This window comes from Centruroides sculpturatus, unplaced genomic scaffold, assembly GCF_000671375.1.
Source record: "Centruroides sculpturatus isolate CEXI.00-Female unplaced genomic scaffold, Cexi_2.0 scaffold612, whole genome shotgun sequence".
NCBI lineage: Eukaryota > Metazoa > Arthropoda > Arachnida > Scorpiones > Buthidae > Centruroides > Centruroides sculpturatus.
Genome location: NW_019384966.1, coordinates 444,061 through 458,618, shown reverse-complemented (window position 1 = coordinate 458,618; position 14,558 = coordinate 444,061). Strand labels below are relative to the sequence as shown.

The 14,558-nt window shown below is 30.8% G+C and overlaps 1 protein-coding gene across 3 annotated transcripts in view; it reads left to right on the top strand.

The window, feature by feature from the left end:
- Positions 1–14,558, top strand: part of LOC111632518 (small RNA 2'-O-methyltransferase-like) — a 45,725-nt gene that overhangs the window by 11,432 nt on the left and 19,735 nt on the right. For all 3 annotated transcript variants that reach the window (XM_023376950.1, XM_023376953.1, XM_023376952.1), the window contains exons 4-5: positions 2,052–2,302; positions 11,043–11,225. In XM_023376950.1, coding sequence (XP_023232718.1) covers positions 2,052–2,302; positions 11,043–11,225 — 434 coding nt within the window. The remainder of the gene's footprint in view (positions 1–2,051; positions 2,303–11,042; positions 11,226–14,558) is intronic.

The window sequence follows — 14,558 nt, the reverse complement described above, 5'->3', positions numbered from 1 at the left end:
GTGTTACATTTTAAAATATCAGAAAATAGACCGGGAATATATTGTAAACAATCACCAGAACTTATTACTCCACTTATTAGCAGAAATGTGCCATGTTTTAGATAAAGTGAATGAGAAAACTGGAAAAAGCTTAAATATAATAAACTAATTTAATCTATTAATGTAAAAATAAAAAAATAAAATTCAAAAATAATTTTGTTTTGGTGTTATATTATTTCATACAATTATTGGGTTTTAATTTTATTCGATATAATACAGAAACTTTGTCTTATTGTTACAAGATATTTTATGAAAATGAATTGAAAGTTTTATAAATATTTATTATCTTAATTTATTCAAGAAATTTTTTATCTGAAATTATTGCAAATTAATTTTATAATAATTAGAAAGAATATACTGTATTAATTCAAAGTTATAAAAACATTTTAATAATTAAACTTATTGTTAAAATAATATAAAATTTAAATTTAATAATTAATACAGTCTTATTGTTAAAATAAAATTAATTTAATTTAAAATTTAATAATTAATATAACCTTATTGTTAAAATAAAATTAAGATTTGTGATCTGAAATAATTCCATTCAACAAATTTTTATTTGCAATTTTAATTTATTCGATAGTAATTTATTCAAAAAATTAATTTTGTGATCTGAAATAATTCCATTCAACGAATTTTTATTTGAAATTTACTCATGAAATTAATTTTGTGATCAGTATGTGTCAAACCACTACTACTCTCATGTAAGAGATACAATGTGAAAGGAAAACACGTATGCGTGATAACCAATTAAAACAAATTTAATTTTGTGATAGAAATAAATATTTACAAGTTCTTTATGGATTCCCACTCTTTTTACAGTTCCAATTATCTTCTGTGTTCGTAATGTAACAGTGATCCCATCACAACTACTAACCTGACAATAGTACTTATCTAATGGTCATGTGCGAGTCTTTAACTTAAATCTAATGTAAAACGGATAGATTGAAGGGGAAGTAAGAAGAGAATGGGGTTCCCAATTTCTTGTTGAATAATTCTCTGTAGTTCCTCATTTTGACTTCCAAGTCTTGTAGGTTCCCTTCTCTCACGAATTGGATTTTTCCGAAAGTTCACCTCCAGGTCTATCTATCTGATTCGGTTCTCGATCTGTTCTCTCAGGCCTTCTTCCATAGCACTCAACGACTTCCCACTCTTGAGCCTTGCTGTTATATGTCCGTCTCCTTTTGTGTCCGGTCAAGAATGTTCACAGAAATTCAGATTTTTCCTTCCAGCCTTTTGTAGCCTATTGTCTACACCCTACCTTCTGGTGGGGAAGGGGTGAGTCAGAATTATCGGAAGTTCAAAAACAATGGAACAAAGAAGAATGGAAAGAAGAATATGTTTTAAGAAGTAGAATTATAAACTAAAATTAAAATTATACGAAAATAAGATGGCGTACAGCCACAGTTGACAGTCTGCAAGTGCGGCCCAGGGCTTGCTCTTAAGCTTTGGAAATAATAGTTTTTGGAGAAAGGATACCTTGGACGAGAGAACATAGCTGGGAGGTAGAATAGCAGTGAGAGAACAAACAGCAGATTTGCAAGGAAGAACAAATTTTTGGAGAAAAGAACATTGTGTCCTTGAAACACACATTTTTATAGATTTTTCTCCTCTATTTTGCATTCTGATTGGTCTTCTTTTGTCTTCTGGTGACAATTCAAAACCTCTCGGGGCACAGGAGAGGTTGTTTTTGAGACTTAAACCGATTCTCGATCATCTAAAATTCCTTTGAACTTTGATATTCTCCCCATAATTCTATCATTTCATTTTCCATTTTGATGGAAAGAAGTTTTATTGTTTAAGCTAGACTTTAAGTCTTGCTTTGTTTTAATTTTGGAAGGTGAGAGCTTAACTGTCCTGCCAGATTTTTATCATTCAAAACATGTAATTTCAATTTTCATCCAGGACCACACAAAAGTTTACTTGTTTTCAATGTTTATAATTAAAATTATTTCATTATTTTCTAAAATACTTGTAAATTATTATAGAAAATAATGTATTTTATATTATAGATAGTCGATTTTGGAAGTGCAGAAGGCAAATTTTTTAAATATATAAAATATTTGCCAAGAGTAGAAGAAATAATATTAGTTGATATAAATGAAAACATTATTGGAAATTTAACGTATGCTGTGAGACCACTTCCTTGGGACTATCTTTGTAAAAGGGATCAAACTTTAATGGTGAGAATATTTGTCGGAAGTGTATCTTCACCCGATTTAAACATTTTAAAGAATGTCGATGCCATTACTTGTATTGAACTGTGAGTATTTTTTTTTATAAATGAATTGTATGTTAAATTTTACAAAGTATAAATAAAAAGTATTTTATTTCTAAGCTATTTAAAAGCATTTTATTTTATTGTTTGAAGTAATTATATTTCATATATCTTGAATATATTACATTTTATTATAATCTAAAGAATATACTGCCTTTAATAAGAATTAATAATAATAAACAGTTTACATAAATTCAGAAATTATGATTCATGTTATAATTATTTTCATATTATTGGTTCCTTCTTGTATTTTCAGTTGTAATAAAATAAATTTTATGCGTTATATTTTCAATGTTTCTGTACTGAAATTAAAAACTACAGAAACTTTATTAAATGATTGATAACTTTTTACAAACATTAACCATTAATTTCATTAAATGAATATGAATATTTTAACATTTATAATGTCAAATACTTATTTTCAAAACAATTTAAGGTTTCTTGAAATGCATTATAAATTGGTATACACCACAATAACTTAATTGGAGATAAACACTTGGTTTATAGGTGTTAATTAACAATTTAATTAATTTACATTCTTCTTATTGCCTGATGATGGATTTGTACTTGTTGAAAATGTCTGTAAATTAAACTGTTAAGTACAGGTAGCCCTCGGTTTACTCCAGCTCAATTTACACTGATACACAATAACACTGCTGTGCAATTTGCTGTTTTGCCATGTAATTCCCCAATTCTCCCTATGCTACACTGATTTTTGTTTCAGTATTGATGTATTTACTGAGCCATGATGTTGTATTTTCGTTAAAACAAAGATTTTTATTAAATATATTTATTTTTTCTGTTTAACCCCTTCATTCCCGATCATTTTTTAAATTGATATAAGATTAATATTAAAATACATTAAAAATACTTAAAACTGAAAAAAAAACGAAAGAAATGCGTTAATTTTGAAGAAAAACCTTCAAATTTTATTTTCCTTTGTTTCGCTCTTCTGTGAAATGTAACACCGATGAGTCATTGTTTACACAGCTGGGTGACCTTGAACACAGCTGGAGTCGGATTTCCCGGGACATTCTCATAGACGTCTCGGGAGGACAAGGGTTTAAAGTAGGGTGACTATAAGCGACACAGAAATTTTTAAATATTTTTAAAAAATTCAATATTTTATTGCGATTTCCGACCCCCCCTAATTAATTAATTATATATTTATAAAAATATATTAATTAAAAAAATTAAAAAACCATCGGAGGTCGTTTTTGACATCAGAAACTAACTTTAAATAACTTTACTGAATGAAAATCCGTGCGCTACAACTTAAAAACCATGAAATAATTTTGATAAAAAACTCCCATTAAAAAACAATTAAGCCTTAATCGAGCCTTCACATAGGCTCATTAAAATCGCGATAAAAAATTTTTGCGCGGGAAGAAAATTTTGAAAAAATTTCGGGACCTAAAAAACATTCCAAAAATTCAAAAAAAAAATTTTTTTTCAAAACTACCCTTAATATTGTTTGGTATGTATGATCCTTAAGAGGTATAGAGTAAACACTCGAGAGTCTGTTCTGATCAGGGAAGTCTTTCCCATTGCAGAGGATGTCCAAGATGGTTAGACATCTCCTGTATGTGATCTTAATGCTGCATTTGTTGGTAATCTCCTTATATAATGACGCGATGTACAGATTATGTGTGATGGGGACTCGTGTTTCATCTTCCAGTCGGTTGTCATGATGGGTGCGGATGGTGGACACATGTACGGAGCAGTGGTAACAATTAATCAATCTATGGATCAGCTTAGGGTAGCCATGGTTGTTAGGTGTTTAATATGTGCTAATTCGGTGGCTAGAGCTCCTGGAGTAGATGATTGAGAAAACGTCCTCCTGATTAAAGTGTTAAATGCAGCAGTCTTGTATTGGAATGGCTCACATGACCCAACTGGGATGTAGAGGAAGGCTGTACCTGGTTTACGGTAGACTGAGATGTGGACAGTTGACCCTTTGATCCTGATGTTTAGATCCAAGAAGTGAACCTCCATGCTAAAATACTAAATGTTTAAGTACCCATGTATACAAGAATAAAGGAAGGTTATTGTCAAATAAAAGAAGTGCATTAGAGTTATCTAAACGTGTTAAGAAGGCATGGCAATCTATCTCCCTAGAAACAAAAATGGAAGTTATTCGACGAATGGAAAATGGTCAAATACGCCCTAATGTCTGTAGATCTTTGAACTTACCTCCATCGACTGTTACTACCATTATAAAAAATGCAGATAAAATTAAACATTCTGCTCAACAGTCTATGGCAGTAACTGTAAAACATATGTTATTGTAGAGGTTAAAATTTTTGAAAAAATGGAAAAATTGTTACTGTTATGGGTGGATGATGCAAATCAAAAAAACATTCCCTTGACTCAAGCTGCTATAACTGAAAAAGCAAAATCAATTTTTGATAATCTTAAGGAGACAGATGGAGGTGAAGAAACTTTTTTGGAAAGCAAGGGTTGGTTTATGAGATTTAAATCCCAAAATAACTGTCGTAGTGTAAAATTAAGTGGCGAAGCAGCAAGTGCAGATGTTGCGGCGGCAGCTGCTTTTCCTAAGGAATTTCAAAGTTATGTAGAACAAGGCAACTATTCTCCAGACCTAATCTTTAACATTGATGAGACTGGGCTTTATTGGAAAAAGTTACCAGCACAAACTTTTATTTCTTGTGAAGAACATTTCGCTCCAGGTTTTAAAGTTGTGAAAGATAGATCAACTCTTTTGTTGGGAGCCAATGTTTTCAGGAACTTTGAAACTTAAACCAATGTTAGTGTATCATTTACAGACACCATGTGCTTTAAAGGGTTTAAATAAAGACATGTTGCCAGTTTATTGAAAATGGAACAAAAAAGCTTGGGTCACACAAGATATTTTCACAGATTGGTACACAAGTTATTTTTGCCCTATTGTGCTTTGCTTTTGTGAAGAAAATAAATTACCACACAAGGCACTTCTTCTCTTGGACAATGCTCCAGGACATCTTCAAAACCATGATGAAATAAGAATATCATTGGATGTCAAGGTTGTTTACATGCTTTCCAATACAACATCTCTTTTGCAACCAATGGATCAGGGGGTTATTGCAACCTTCAAAGCTTATTATCTCCGTAATACATTCATGGAAATGATGAAAGTTTTAGACAGTTCAGACAAAATAGTTAAAGACTATTGGCAGTCTTTCAATATTTTGAAAGGCATTAAAAACATCAAGTTGGCTTGGGATGAAGTTTCAGCAAAATGAATGATGTTGAAGAAGTAGCACATCAGGAGAATTTAATTGAGGACATTACCAGACTTGCACATGATGTGGGATTGGAAGATGTTACAGAACTTATAGAAGTCCATGATCAGCCACTCTGAAATGAAGACTTATAAGAATTATACAAAGAATTAGATTGTGAACAATCTGAGAAGGAAGAAAACAAAGAATAAACTCCAAGAGTTATGAAAATGGCCAATTTAAAGCGTATCCTTTCAACTATGGAAAGTTTGAAGGATGAACTTTGTGAGTTAGATAATGATTGGGAGCAAAGTGCAAATGTAAAAAGCAGCATCATCGCATCCATTTGACCATATTCCGAAATTCTTAATTAAAGAAAACAAAAATCTAAACAATTAAAGATAGATACTTTTTTCTAAAAATTGTCAGAGATCTGAAACTTTGAAATATCATTTGTTTTTCTTAAGATTTTTTAATAAAAACATTTCACTTTATTTTATCATAAAATACATTTTAAAAATTAAATTTATAATATGTGTATTTTGTACTGTATTGTATTAATAAACAAAATTATTTTCTTATTTTTTACTTATGTGGAACCTAACCCTATACTTCACTGTAAATATGGGTTCATTTTACGCCAATTTGATTTGCACCAGCTTTTGTAGGAATGGAACTGTGGTGTAAAGCGAGGGCTACCTGTACTCAGTTTACAAGTGCTAATATCTAAAACTATTAGGCTTCTTGAATTTTAGCACTTGGAGTATATTCATTTCGTTCAGAATTGAAAAGTTTTTTCAATATTTTTGCCTGTACTTTGATTATGTTATCAAATTGTCAAAACTTATAAGGAAACTTGAGCAATACATTCAAATCACTACATTTTGGATATATCTCAATATTCTACTGAATGAGCCAATCTGTTTTAGTAGTTGCAAATAATTTTGGTATAAAGTTCCTGAGTTGAAGTGACTCATTCCATAACTGAGAGCTATGTTTTATTAATACCTCTTGTGAATGCAACAGCTACCACATGTAAACTGACATATGAATAAGAGAATGAGTCTAAGTGAGCAACTTTGAGTTGCTATGTACCGTACTGCAATTTATCGTATGTTCTTACAATTTGCAGTATTTTATGTTAACAGTTAGTTCTGTAAAATTCCATTGGTTTTTTACACATCAGAAATTTTTTCATATGTTCAGATGTATGTATGTATGTATGTTAGAGCTGTGCAAATTGGGGTCTGTCTGTACTTAAGAAGTAATAGGAATATTAAAAATTAAGTTTCTAAGCCAATTCTTAGAAAAAAAAACATTCATCAAATACCATGAAATTTTATAGATAAAAGTTTAGTGAAGCCTTCACACTGATAACAATAAAATAAATACACAGAGTCAGTGTTACAAATTATGCAGAAACAAAAGTTTATGCTTCTGTACTGTGTACTAAGCTGATTCTGCATATTTATTTTGACGTTATATAATAATCTGTGATATTGGTTTTAACCATAATATTTTATAAAACACCTATATTTTTATTTATTGAATATATTTATATGTTTAGGGCAATATTATCAATTTGCTGATAGATAAAATATTTTGTAAGAATGATTTACAAATGTGTTTCATTGCTAGATAATTACAAAACACTTTATAATTTTTGTTTTTAATAGATGTAAATTTATTCCTGATTTTATTGTATGTATTTAAATTAAATGAAAAAAAAGATGCATCTTATAATTAGAATATTGTTTGTTGTATCATTACACCTTTCACACCAGAAGAATGCAATATTAAATAATGTAGTTGACCTTCTTCATTAGGTTCTTCCCTGCCCACTAATAAAAATCCACTCTCCTTTTTTCTAAGGACAATGAGAGTCTATCAATAGTGCAAATATATTTATTAATATGGCAATATTAACACAAACATTTTCCATTTACTTTTTAGGATGCTCCTCTGTAGTGGTGAAGTGCTTATGTTAGTGTGAGATTAGTTGGGGCAGGATATTTAAGAGTGCTTTACTCCTCTACCTCTTAATTGACACAAGACCTAGGGGTCCGATCTTGCTTGTCTAAAGGATGGCTTCAAGTTGAACAGAAAAGAATTATGGAGATGAGGATCATTAGATCTTATCTCACATCAGGATCTGACACCAATCTATTGATTTATTGGCAGATAGATATGCGTTTTAAGTGGGGTCGATGAGTAACTCCGTGACCGAAGGGTTAGAATCTAGATGATGCCTTTGTCAAAACGAGGTCACTGTATCTCTGGGATATGAACAAATGGCAAAAAGGTGACCAATTAAACACGAGTGATCTCGTGGAGGCTTCTGGGTTCGGAATCTAAGGATTTGTTAGGTATTTGGAGGAGTTATTAACAATATAGAAGGGTCTGCGACCTTGACTGCGTTCACAGAAAAAATTTGAGAGAGAGCTTACATATCATCGTGAGTAGAATAAATACCTTGGGAAAAAGGTTGATATTCAGTAGTCTTTCGACATCGGCAGAACGTTCTCAGCAGTCTTGACAGAGAATGTAAGTTTGTTGACTTCTGGATAAATCGAAGTGAAGAGAGTTCGGTAAGGATATGTTGATCTGTCCGAAGTGGAGGAAGTTGAAGTGGGATCACTTTGGGAGGATGACGACGGTGGTGGCGGGATGCAATAATCCAAGATACACACTCGTTAAACAAAGGTTATAACTCCTCTCTCCGAGATGTGTCATCACTCCGCCTTTTATTGGGAGGCTCCCTTTTCCCCACATACATCAGGGGTGAGGGTCTCTCTGGATTAAATAACAATGATGGATTAAATAACACAATCATGACACAACAGTTAACTCATTTTCTACAAGGAAGTATTTTTCGTGGGAATGGAGTTTTTTGATCGAATTTTTTTTTGTTTTTGTTTTGTGTAGGAAATGTTTAACGAAAATGAATAATGTTTGAATCAAATCTAATCATCCAGGCCCTCACATCAGTGTCTGTCATATGTGCATGCGCATGCTCCATTCAATGCATTTATTGTGCATGTCCACACATATGCACAAAAGGAAACTGAATGTTTTCGTTTGTGGGAAATTGGGGTGAATTTTGTCCAATCTAAGATCAGAGAGATCCACCCACAGGGTCGTAGGATGGGTTTTTAGTATTTTAAAATGTGGTTACAGGGAGTTCGTAAAAACTACCTGTGGGGTTTTTCCTGACACCAGCCTAATTGAGTGTTAGACACGCTAATAGAATAAACTAGTAATATTTTCCGAGAGGGAGGGATTGTGGACCCATGACAAAACTTTGGCATAGAATTCAGCTTATTGACGAGACCATGATAACAAAAAAACAAAATTTAATAAAGACAAAATATAAGTAAAATTACAGTCAACAAGAAGTTACAAATTCCTGTCCTACTCACAAGAGAGAGAGTTTACAAGTTTAAGGATATACTACCTTGACTTGTGTAGCTGGAGTTCACTCTTGTCAGTAGTGAGGAGTTGATATGGCAGGATCACTGTAGTGACAGTACAGAGAGGATGAAGGAGATCTTCTTGATGGGAACTACAGCACACAATTTTTTAAAGGTTCAGCGAAGCAAGAGACTTGGGGTTTTGGAGTCCAGAGAAATCTTAGGCCAACTCTCGGATTGGAGGAAATTTGCCCTTTTTGTTATAGGTTTTAACCAATAAAATTGAAGGATTTTGCATACGTAAATGGGATGTTTGGGGATGTGTAGAGGAGGGTGAACAGCCAGATGTATGTAAAATTTGAGAGATAAGGGGTTGTGAGAAGGGAAGTTAATTTCCCTTTTTGTCATAAAAGTGACAATGCATTTCCTTTAGCGTAAACAATATGTGGAAGAAATTTATTTCTCACCCTAATTTATTAACAATTTTGAGGGAAAATATTACTTTCTCATGTAGTAAAAATTATATCATTGTTTTCTCTATCAAAGGATGATGTAGGATCTCTGCTTTAGGAGAGATTCTCAATTGGAAAACTACACAAATTTAGATTGATGTATTTAATTTTCTAATTTAAATAACTTAATTTTATAATTCCCATTTTGATTCTCACACGTTTATGGTCACTGTAAGCTATAGTAAAAACTACACAGTTCCTCTGGAATCCATAAACCACATCTGTTACTATATACTGAATATACATCCCTTACTCTATATTCAGTGAAAAATTCTTCTGAACAACTACTTGATTCCAAGAATTTATAAAATTTATTTTAAACAAAATTAATATTTGATTTGCTTTTGTGGAGCTTGCTATCAGATCGGCTTGACCAGACTTGTTAAATTTACTTTACTTGCTATAAATTAAGAAAGCCAAAAATGTTTATATAAAACTTCCTTACTTTGATTTAAAAAATTTTTGAGATGTGTTTTTTAAATAAAATAAAAATATAATATACAAATGTAATAATAATGTAATAATATAATATACAAATTAAATGTAATTACAGTAGAGCGTTGTTTATCCGAAGGTCGGTTATCCGAAAGAATTCCAGTTGACAAATTTAAATTTTTGCCAGTGCTGTGGTAATTTTTGGCTATGTCTTCGGCAACTCAAATATTTTACGTTTTTGATACTAAATTAACTTCTGAAGTATAATTTTTTATTGTTTTTATATTTTTAAATATATTTATTTTCTTCGTACAAAATAAAAAAATAATTTTTAACGCTACAACAGTCTTCGTTAGGCTTAACATCGACGAAAATTCAACGCGAAGCGACACGCAACGGAGAAAAATTTCAACACGGGATAAATTAATATATTTTTTCATACATAATTGGTTATCCGAAAAATAAGTTATCCAAACAACCCCAGTCTCCAGTTGATTCGGATAAACGACGCTCTACTGCACAAGTTTTCCTTTCCTCTTTCTAAACTATGGGTTCCCAAAGTGGAGGGTCAATGTCGACCACTTTCCGCTTTGTGATCTTCTAGATGTTCCATAATTATCTCTTCCAAGTATATGTTGAAAAGGAGTGGTGATAGGCAACACCCCTGCCTAACACCTTTTCAATCTTGATTAAGGCATCTTTGAGAGATCAAAAATTCAGATTATTGTGAATCATTTTTGATTAAAAATGATTCATATAATCCAATGGGTTATGTATTTGACAGTTCAGGATGTTGTAAGCTTGTATACTAACTTAAGGTAGACATTCTCTGTAAAATGGTATATGGGTTTATACTGGCTCACCAGATTTATTTATTTATTATCATTAATTATATTAGCAAAAAGCAAAAAGGAGGAGATGGTAAAAGTTGAATCCTTGAAGGAATCAACAGTTATAAAAGTTTTGGGACCCCTGGTCTAAATAAATAAGTAAAATACCAGCTTTAGCCAAAAGAGAGAAATTTTGCTTTAAATAATTTAATTTGTGCATTGTTCAGATTTATAACATAATATTGTATAGAGTTAATTCATTGTTAAATTATAAAATTTCAAATATCACTTACATAGAAAATACTTTCTAATTTAAGCATAGAACATCTTAAACCTGAAGAGCTAGAAAAATTTCCAAAAAGTATTTTTGGACTCATTCGGCCAAAAATAGTTATCCTGACAACGCCAAACAGCGATTATAATGTTCTGTTTCCAAATTTTAAAGGATTTCGTCACTGGGATCACAAATTTGAATGGAGTACCCAAGAGTTTCAAAAATGGTAAGTGTTTTATATTAATTTAATGTAACAGGAAATTATGTATTGACTAAATGTTTACTTTTTCACAAAATATAATTTCTGATATGTGGTAAATCAAAGGGAAAATGTATCAAAACTTTTTTGGGCTTTGCCTTTTTTAATTAATTTCCTTGGCATTTTAAGTAACCTTTAAATCATATCTAAATGTTATTAATCTATTCACTTCATTGGGCTGCAATTTGAAAAAATTGTAGACATATAAATTCCCACGGTTGTCTATCTATTCATCTGTCTGAGATTAATCTCGAGAACTGAGTTAGATAGATGAAAGCTGAGACCAGATATGGAAAGCTTAAGTCCCGATTAACAATATGCAAATTTCTGATGTGAACTGGAAGTCACATTATTTCAATTCAAAAATTTCCCTGAAAGGAGTTAGATAGATGATAGGCATGACTCAATTGTTGAAGGAAAAGTATGATGTACAGGGACAAGCCACTACTAATTTGAGGTAGAGTGCATATATTTTAAATTAAATAAATTTAAAAAATATGATTAAAAATAAGGGGTTGTGAGAAGGGAAGTTAATTTCCCTTTTTGTCATAAAAGTGACAATGCATTTCCTTTAGCGTAAACAATATGTGGAAGAAATTTATTTCTCACCCTAATTTATTAACAATTTTGAGGGAAAATATTACTTTCTCATGTAGTAAAAATTATATCATTGTTTTCTCTATCAAAGGATGATGTAGGATCTCTGCNCATCAAATACGGAAGATTGAAAGCAGCATTTTCGGCATATTTTGTTCTTTTATTACCGAAAAGGTAAGAATGCTGTTCAAGCGAGAAAAAAATTGTGTGATGTTCATGGAGATGATGTATTGACAGAACGACAGTGCCAAAACTGGTTTACAAAATTTCGTTCTGGAAATTTCAATATTAAAGATGCACCACGTTCTGGATGGCCAGTTGAAGCCAATGAAAACAAAATAAAGGCACCGATTGAAGCAAACTGCCGAATAACAACACATGAAATCACTAAGAGATTAAATTTGTCAAATTGAACTGTTTATGATTACTTGAAACAAATTGGTTTCGTTTCAAAGCTCGATATATGGGTTTCACATGTTCTTAAAGAGAGATGCTCTCTTTGGTGGGATTTTAAGGAAAATTTTTTTTGGAGCTTTTACCAGACAATTTAACAATTGATTTGAAAGTGTACTGCCATCGAGTACACAAATTGAGTAATATCATCAAAAAGAAAAGACGGCCAGAATTGATAGACAAAACAGGTGTAGTGTTTTACCACGATAATGTCAAATTTCACACAAGTTTGGTAACTGGTCAGAAACTGTTATAACTTAGATGGAATGTGCTATCACACCAACCATATTCGCCAGATTGAGCACACTCGGATTATTACTTGTTCTGGTCTATACAAATTGTTTTTAACTGTAAGACATTTACCTGAAATGACAATGTCAAAAATCACTTGGATTGTTCAAGTTATTCTTTCAATCACCATAACAGTGTATTTCTATTAATAGGACTTATCATACTGGTGTATAAGATTACAGCAACATAGTCACACAGATTAAAATTGTTTTATTTACAATTACCTGGACACATACAAATTGCGTTTCGGACTTGTATGTCCCTCTTCAGCAGGTATTTAACAAACAAATTCTAAATAAATAAAATTCATACAATAAGCAAACCAATTTACTGATAATATTTTAAAAAAATTTTTATGCTTACGATAATAAATTAAAAATTCATACTGTTTTGATGTTCTTTCTTTCAAATCTACTTTTTCTCCAATAATTCAGTCCAATAACAATTATCAATTTTAAAACATTCCTGTATCAAAACCAATAATTGTTCCATTAAACTCTAACATTTTTACATTAAACGTTAACATTTTACATAGTTTTGTACATTTAAAACCAATTCTAACTTACATTTCTACTTGTCTTTCTTCACTTTCACTTTCCATACGTTTCTATATTCAACGGTTGACTCAACAGTGAATTTTCCGTTGAGTCCCTCCGTTGAACGATCTGACGTCACGTTTTGCAGAAAAAAGAAATGCTTTCGTTGAGAGGTCGCTTTTCAAGATGGCTGACTTAAGTAACGAGAAGGTGGCGATTGTGACTGTTTTGCTAAATAATTAAAGTAACNTTTCATAATCTTCTTTTTCTATATAAGTCGGATATCCAATTTTCTTAACTAAATTATTGTATTTATTCTGAAAGAACTTACCAGTACATTCACTTTTTGATTTCCCTTTGTTTCTCTTATTCTTTCTTTCTAATTTCTTTAATTTGTACTTTTTATAATTAGTATTGGAAGTTGTTATTAATTTATTTATTTTTCTTATATCATGTCTTTGTAACTGTGTGACTGTGTTGCTGTAATCTTATACACCAGTATGATAAATCCTATTAATAGAAATACACTGTTATGGTGATTGAAAGAATAACTTGTTTAAATTAAGGACATTGATGCATATTAATTAATCACTTGGATTGGTTTTTTGTAAGCAATGATCAAAACTTTTATGAATGTGAAATCCTGCTACTACCAGAAATGATGACAACAAGTATTTGACCAAAATGATCGATATATAATTCAATAAAATATTTATTTATTATAAAAATATTGTTAAAATATTGTTAAATGAAAAAACGAAATTACTTTCCAAACAACCCAATACATATTTAATTATAAACAGAAACTTTGAATAATTAATGTAAAAAAATTATATATTCTTACTGGTATATTATCAATGTAAAAAATTCCATTATCTTTAATAAATGTTTTTTTTTATTCATTTTTTCACAATGAATTTAATATATTCTTGAAAGTTTTACTCTATCAACATTTACTATATAAGCCAAATGATTCAGTAATAAAAAAAAGATGGAATAATTAAGCTATATACAATTGGAATTATCTTTAACTGTATATTACAAAAAATATAATATCAATTCTGTTTTTTTTTTTTTTTTTACAACTAAATTCTATTTGAATTTGGTATGTATGTATATATCTATATATATAACCCATTCAACAGGTGTCCGTCTGTCTGGTAACCGTTTGATAATGGATGCTAGAGACGCCCCTATCGTGTGTCATATTTCAAACATTCAAATTAACAATTTTAATTCTTATTTAAATTAACAATATAAATTTTTATTATTCATTTGGCCAATAAATTATTATTTGGTCAATATAACAATATAAATAATTCAGTATATTTGTAATAGGAATTTATTATTTCAGGGGTTTATATCTTGCGAAGGGTCGCAAGTAGGGGTATGGTTCCTTTGACTTTATTGTTCGCACAGGGGG